The sequence below is a fragment of the Alosa sapidissima genome, chromosome 17, assembly GCF_018492685.1.
Source record: "Alosa sapidissima isolate fAloSap1 chromosome 17, fAloSap1.pri, whole genome shotgun sequence".
Classification (NCBI taxonomy): Eukaryota; Metazoa; Chordata; class Actinopteri; order Clupeiformes; family Clupeidae; genus Alosa; species Alosa sapidissima.
This window is the reverse complement of record NC_055973.1, coordinates 7692675-7700174: the sequence shown is the minus strand read 5'-3', so window position 1 is coordinate 7700174 and position 7500 is coordinate 7692675. Positions and strand designations below refer to the sequence as shown.

Sequence of the window (7500 nt, the reverse complement as noted above, 5' to 3'; positions counted from 1 at the left end):
AGTGGCTACATAAAGCTTTCCCATTACAAAAGGGCCCACTGCTGCCTTGGACTGAACGGTCTCGTGTGTTTATAGAGACATGAAAGCCTGCACTTCAGTGCTTTTCACTTCCTGAAGATGTGCCTGCCCTTGGGAGTGTGTGTTGTGTGTTTGTGTGTGTATGTGTGTGTGTGAGAGAGAGAGAGAAAAAGAGAGAGAGAGAGAGAAAGGAGAGAGAGATGAGGTTGCTAACATTTTTGGCAGAGATGAGTTGGCTAACTAGAGCTGAGGTGTTCCTCGTTCCCCCCACTAGTAAACACGCTACTGAAGAACAGAGGGACGGGATTGGCTGTACATGAGTCGGTGAGCTGGAATCCCATTTGAACTGCCATAGAAAATGACTAGTCAGCAATTCATCCCAGGGCTTTTCAACGCCATCCAACATGCCTACATCAATACCTAACCACATTCTTCCAATGGTATAGAGGGGAAGGACACGTCGAATTCCCTGGTAGTCTATCCAACTGAGCAGCAGCTAATGAAGGAGCTTTGTAAAACTGAAAAGAAACAGAAAGATCTTAGGATCTAATCTCCCAGTGGGAGGCTGGGCACTCGCCCAGGCAACATCCCCAGTCTACCCGATCAGAGTCTCCAGCCAGCGGAAACCCATAAACCTCCATGTAGCAGAGACACTAGCCGTGTTTGCCTAATGGCATGCTGTAAAAGCTAACCTATGGCTCAGTTGTTTTATTCTCCAGGAGCCTGTGCTTGGTTTAGCAGGATGCCAGTGGAACGGCAGCAACAAGGGGAAGTGGCCTGAGGCAAAGGGCAGGCGAGGTTTTAACACTTAGATTTAGTCTCTTCACAGACGCTTTGTTTTTAACAAGGCAATATGTAGTCCAGTGCTGTGACATGCATGGACGCTCCATAAGATATGATGCTAGTCTCACACACACAGTATAGATGTTGTGCCGGCATACCAATAAGATCATACGATGTTAGTGGTTTTGAACCAGTGAGGTTCAGTTGTTTCAAAGGTCAAATGCAATCCATGAGATTTCTTCGTTTTTTCGGTGTGTGTCGCATCCTCTTCAACCTCCTAATCCATGTTCCAGCTCCTGGTTTTGGCCTTTGTGATGCTCCCGGCAGTTGACTGACAGCTTGCAGAACTATTCAACGCTAAGTGCAGTGGGGAAAGTCACCATTTTCACCGGAACAGGTTGTTGAACCATCCAAATGATTTCTAAACAGGTTTATTACGTTGAAATAGTTACCAAGTTCCCCTTTAAGACATGCTTTGTTAGTTCTTTGCCATATTATCACAAGATTTCCCAGCGCTGTGTCAAGTTTTTCTATGGCATATTGCCTGTTGTTTTGGATTCTACTGGATGTTATTGATCTGCCCACTTATAGCTTATGACACTGGACTGACCTTCTGTTTTGATAGCTCAGGGTTTTTAGACTTTTATGTGAGCTTTGTTTTTTGCCTCTGTTTTAGGGTCTCAGTTTTTTTTTTTTTTGTATTTTGTCACAAGACACAGGGTGTTTGCCCCTTGTCTTTATTAAAAGGCTAAAGAGATCATTCTGTTTTCCAGAGTCTGTTTTGGGGTCTTTAAACCTAGATTGCCTCCACCGGCCGTGACAATGTGAAACAAAGAAAGAGAAACTGCTTTAAAGATGTTAAAGTTTACACTGGAGCACTTTAAATTGCCCTAGAAAAGTCTTTGTTTACATGCCAGTGGTTGTCCAACAAAATGTAGCTTTTAACTTAAAGCAATGAACAAAACAAGTAAACCCCATTTTCTGAGAACACTGAGAATGATGGGAAAATGCCATGACTGCAGTAAGTGGTATCAAGTTATCTGCAGGGTGCAAATTATAGAGGAAGAAGTAGAGGTGGCTGACCACTCTAATTAAGACTTGAACTCCCTTGATGTCAGTTCGAAGATAAAATTGTATGGGTTGACTCCAAAAATGAAAATTACAACAAGGGATCCTGTTCTAACAAAAGACAAAACAGGACCATAAAATAACTCTGCCTTCTGCAGTGCACATGTACATGACTAGGTCTCCTAAAAGCACTGGTCTGTAATGACCATCACTACCGATTCACTTAGAACACTGTATCTTTTTAGATGTGAAGGTTGTGGTGCTACTATACTTTTGGGAAACACTGCTCTGCGCTGTGCATTGATCTGAAAAAATCTCCCATAAATAAATGTTAATGTTAGTGTCTCTCTATCACCAGAAAGATTTGAGATTAAGAGTTTTAGAAGAAGTATACACTGATACGATGCTATTCTACTGATCCCAGCATCCACTGCATGAAAAAAATACATTTATCATTGATTATCCTTAAATTATCAGTATAAACATTACCACTTAACATGGGATCTCTCACTCTTGCCATGTAGTGAAGCTCAAAGATCATAAATATCATGGTGACAGACACGGACTTTCCCCTAAAGATGCCAGCTGCAGCAGCAACATTTCCGGAAAGGTACTGGCTTGATGAAATTCATTCTGGACTCTCTATCCGACCACATAAAGACCTTGGGATACTTCGGTTTGGCTTTAGGGACCCTCTACTCACTACCACGTAAGTGTAATGTTGTTTGGAACTGTAGAAGAGGTATAAAAATAGCGTTTTGTAGCAGCGAAATGACATGCCCTGGTCACTTCCAGGCTAACGAGTTTTGACTAAAAACGGTAAAATCGAACTTTCTCAAAACACATCCGAATGACATGATTTTGATGTCAACTCAACATATGTACTCCCAATCATCTGTAAATTGATCTAAAGTGCATTTTACTTCGGATAATTCCTTTAATGAAAATCATCATCGTCCTAGGGCCATTTTTTTCAGTTAAAAGATTAGTGGTGGCCAGTGGCAAAACAAGCCAATGGGGGGCCCAGATGCGAGAGCGCTACGCGGGCCTCATACCGACGAACATTGGCCCAGGATGAATTAGCTCTGATACATGCAATACACATTAAGGGTGACTTCAATTGTTTATGAAAAGGGCCTGAGGCACCGAAGTAGTTTAGTAGTTACAGATTACAATTTCAAATAAAAAACACACGACTACATATCCATTACATGTGAAAACATTAAAAAATAATTTTATTAACAGCCTGCAGGCCAGGGTAATCTAATATTACTGCATTAACATCAACTCGCATGGAATTATGGGAACACTCAATGCGCCTCTTCAACCCTGTGCTGAAACTGCAAGCGTAGATTGCTTGCTTATAAACTCGCACTGCGCAGAAACAAAACTTAATGTAGCCTAACTTATTTAACCGTCCAGAAACCAAATAAAATCATTCATATGCATACAATCCCCAATATGCGTGAATTAGGCCATTAGAAGAAGGCCATCTTACGAGCCTTACGTTGTGCAAAATCGTCAACGATGTTCCCAATATTTAATGCTCTGGCTCTCGTATTTTTAATGGACAGGATAGCTAACCCATGGAGGCTCTCCTGCCCCATGCTGCTCCTTAGGTATAGGTCTTAATAAGTTTGAGTTTGGAAAAAGATCGCTTAGCTGTTGCCACAGTCACAGGCAATGTCAGAAACAACATGAGTACACACTTCCCCGAATGTGGATGTTACACTGTCATAATCTACCACCAGCATTTTGGCAAGAAAAATAGATGACTTCTGTGAAATCTCTGCTTTAACGCAAGACCTGAATGAGAGGAGTTGTGTTGGGAATGTTGGTGCAATGTCCCTGCTATAATGGTCTGACAAACGTCTTGCCTTTTCAAGCAGTTCATCATCACCTGCGAGTTGAAGGGTCATAGGATGTAAAGACTCAAACACATGACAAGTTTCCCGCATACTTGCAAATCTTTGGGAGAGCTGACTGATTATGATGTCCAGAGTTGCATTAAATACCTGCACTTTGAAGTATCTCTCTGCATCGGTTAAGCGCTCATCTTCCGATAGATCGTCAAAGTGACGCTTCACTCTCCGTGCTCTAACATTCTAAAGTTAAAAAAAAAAAAGGAGGCAGGGCGGGGGTAGCGACGGGCCCCGGGAGGTCACAGGCCCTGGTGCGACTGCACTTGCTGCACCTACTATAGTTACGCCACTGGTGGTGGCCCCTTTAGCTTTTAGCTTTACGCTCTTAGAAGGTTGTCAAAAGATTAGCAGTTAGCAATGAACCTTACATTTTTCAGTCATTATACCACTGCTTGGTTGTGATGCACTCTTTAGAATGCCAATTCTTTTTCTGATATTGGCACACCTATGATGTTTTTTGGCCACATTACACTATACACTCTAAGAAATTAGTAAAACAGATTAGGAATTAAAGGTTAGCCTTACGCTCTGAGAATGTGGTGAACAGGATGCGGAAGCGGCTCTTGCGGCTGCCCTCGTCGGCCCACATGCGGACCACACCCAGCGCTGTCAACAGCATGACGTCGTTGGCCACCGTACTGCAGAACTTGCTCTTCAAGTCCTCCACCGAGCTGCTGCCGTCGTACACCGCCACAAAGTTACGCTTGCACTCGTTGGAGTTCTGCATCTCGTAATCAAGAAAGCGCAAGTAGATCTGTTAGATAGATAGAGTGGAGGAGAGAAGGAAAGAGGGAAAGAGGGAGCGAGAGAAGGAAGGAGAAAAAAAGAGACGGGGAATAATAAAGGGAATAAGTTATGTTGTTACAGATCATTCTAACATCATGCTATAAATCAAATTTACATTTTTTACGGTTTTAAAGTTGTACAGAAACACTTCAAATCAATCATGATTAGTGCATACATCTCCTTCATATACGGTGCATTAGACTACTCTTCCACCTACAGCATCTGGAAGGAAGAACTCCGTTTGGGTGTTACAGATCAGTGGCTTAATATACATTTGCTTTTTATAGTCCCAATGGATCTATGCAAATCTGCAGTGGATGGCAGGTTTGGCAATCTACTGCCTGCACACTCAATATCCGATAAAGCAGGCAGCTCACACCAGGCCACACGATAGTTCGCTCATTTCTCCATTTACAGTAATGAGTATATTCTGGTAATGACCCCTTTCACTTGAACACGAGAAGACAGACTTTCTGACAGCTTGAATGTCACTACCTGCCATTACTGTGTTAGATCTCTGCCTGCGGTGCAGTGCTCTCTCTCTCTCAAACACTCTCTCACACACACTTGTGCACACACCAACTTACACATAAACAACTCCAGACCACACACACACAACCCCTTGCCCCCCCCCCCCCCCCTCACACACACACACACACACACACAGACAGACCATCATCGTCATCATAATGAGCACTCAACACCCTATCATGACAAGCCGGTGGAGGACTTTAGCGCCCCTAAAGATGAATGGCATTGAAGTGAAATGAAGTGGGAGTTAAAGAGAAACGAATGAAGGGTCTCCACTCTCAACTTGGCAGGACATGGACAGATCGCTCAAGAGGAGAGGAGAGCGAGAGAAAGAAAGAGAGAGAGAGAGAGAGAGAGAGAGAGAGACACAGCGCTAGCCTGTTTATGTGTGGCTAATTCCCCACAAGTGCACTGAATTCTGAGCACGTTTTACGACCGCACGCATCTCAACACTGCCCGATAGAGAGCGGAAGACAGCCAGAAGATAACCAGATCCGTGCCAGATCCGTTCCAGATTCAGGCTTCCGAGAGTCAGCGCCTGTCCAGGGCCTTTGTGTGAGTGTCGCAGGTGAAGAGGTGGTGATGCCCTTTCTCACATCAACACACCCACACACACACCTCTTGACGTTATAAATGGTTCGAGAACAATCTGCACCTCTCAGGAAAACATGGGAGTGATCCTTTTCAGCAGGCCTGTCCTGAACAGCAGGGGCAACTCACGAAAGCTGGCTGCAACACAAAAAAACGACTACGTGCGGAGCACCACGCTCCAGTCGGATATTTCCTGGAGAAATGAGATATGGAAATTCCCCCGCACAGCCCGTTTCACACATTTTGCGCTACTTCGCATGCCATGGCATTAGGGTAGATGTGAGCGCACACAAACACACACACACACACACACACACACACACACACACACATACACTCACTCACACAAACACACACACACACACACACACACACCAAAATACAGGCACAGACACACATTTGTTTTCATGCACAGGCTATTTACGGCCCTTGACAAATGATTCCGCTTCTGTTCTCCCCTGTCACAGATGCGAGCCGAAGTCCTCTAAAGCGCCCTCATGGAGTCTCACCGGAGTATTTGGTCAAATCGAAGTGATCATAAAGCCCAAATGAGGGTAATGGATCATGCAGATAGCATCTTGCTCACTGATCACTGACTCGTCTCTCCGAGCCCGCCAGGTTCACATTGATTCCTTTGTTCTCACTGGTGACACAGCATCAATCACTGAGCCAAAAAAGGAGAGGCTCAACTCAACCAACACACCCTTACCGGACATTTGTGAAAAAGCACTGAATGAGGCAACACCCAGACACTAGCCCCTATTCTGACCAGTACAACGATACAGCAATTACTGAGCTGTAGATAGACTAGAAATATATACAATAGAAAGACAGACAGACTGAAGACAATTTATCAATGACAATAAAATGTTAATGTAGTCTTACCAACTTTTTAAATAGTTAACTGTTAAATGTAACTATTTTATTGTTGATATTTGTGTCGCTTTGGACAAAAGCTTCTGCCAAATCTAATAACCATAACCATCATATCCATTTAACACTAGGAGGCAAAATAGAAAGACAATCCCTCACACATACACTTGGTGATAAGATACCCTGGGCTGGTATCTCTCGATTTCATAAATATGGGCAGGACATCACTCGGAGCTTAAGCTAATTTGAGCTGCATGTAAAGCCTGCAATTATGACACCCTTGCAACAGATGAGCAAGCTTCAGGGAAAAGAGCGAATGAGGATGCCTCGTTTAGCCTTCAATGACTGGCAAACACTCTCACATCAGGGAGAAAATAAATAACTAAATGCTCTCACACAGCGGAAAAAATAAAAGTTGAAAGTATCATTTGTGTGAGTGTGATTGCACAAATGTTGCACCTGAAATGTCTGCATACACAAGACAGCTCCAGGAAGCCTTAGTCTGGGGATCAAAGTCAGCGACCTGGCCCCCAAAATCAGTGTGGGGTGCTTGGGGAGCACTTCCGCTAATCTTCCTGCCTTTCCACCACCTCTTGGGGGATCATCCCCGAACATGCCACTGCACTGCTCTCTCCCCCGCCAATCTCTCTGCCGCTCAGCTTGATTGCTCAAGGGTCCTCTAATTAGTCGCCTTAGCCACCACATTTCAATTATTTATTTTCACCCAGAGCTTTCAATGGCTCATCCCAGACGGCCTGCATCACAGAGGCAACCTTTGGGGGGGGGGGGGGTGATGACGCCTTTGTTTGTGTGTGTGTGTGTGTGTGTGTGTGTGTGTGTGTGTGTGTGAGTGTGTGTGCATATTTGTGCACATATGTGTGTAAAACTATGAGTTTGCCTGTACGTGGTTAAGAGCAAAAATTCTGAA

At 44.0% G+C, this 7500-nt stretch overlaps 1 protein-coding gene across 4 annotated transcripts in view; it reads right to left on the bottom strand.

The window, feature by feature from the left end:
- The window catches only part of neto1l (neuropilin (NRP) and tolloid (TLL)-like 1, like), a 74017-nt gene that overhangs the window by 14491 nt on the left and 52026 nt on the right, over positions 1-7500 (bottom strand). For all 4 annotated transcript variants that reach the window (XM_042068392.1, XM_042068391.1, XM_042068394.1 and 1 more), the window contains exon 7: positions 4317-4545. In XM_042068392.1, coding sequence (XP_041924326.1) covers positions 4317-4545 — 229 coding nt within the window. The remainder of the gene's footprint in view (positions 1-4316; positions 4546-7500) is intronic.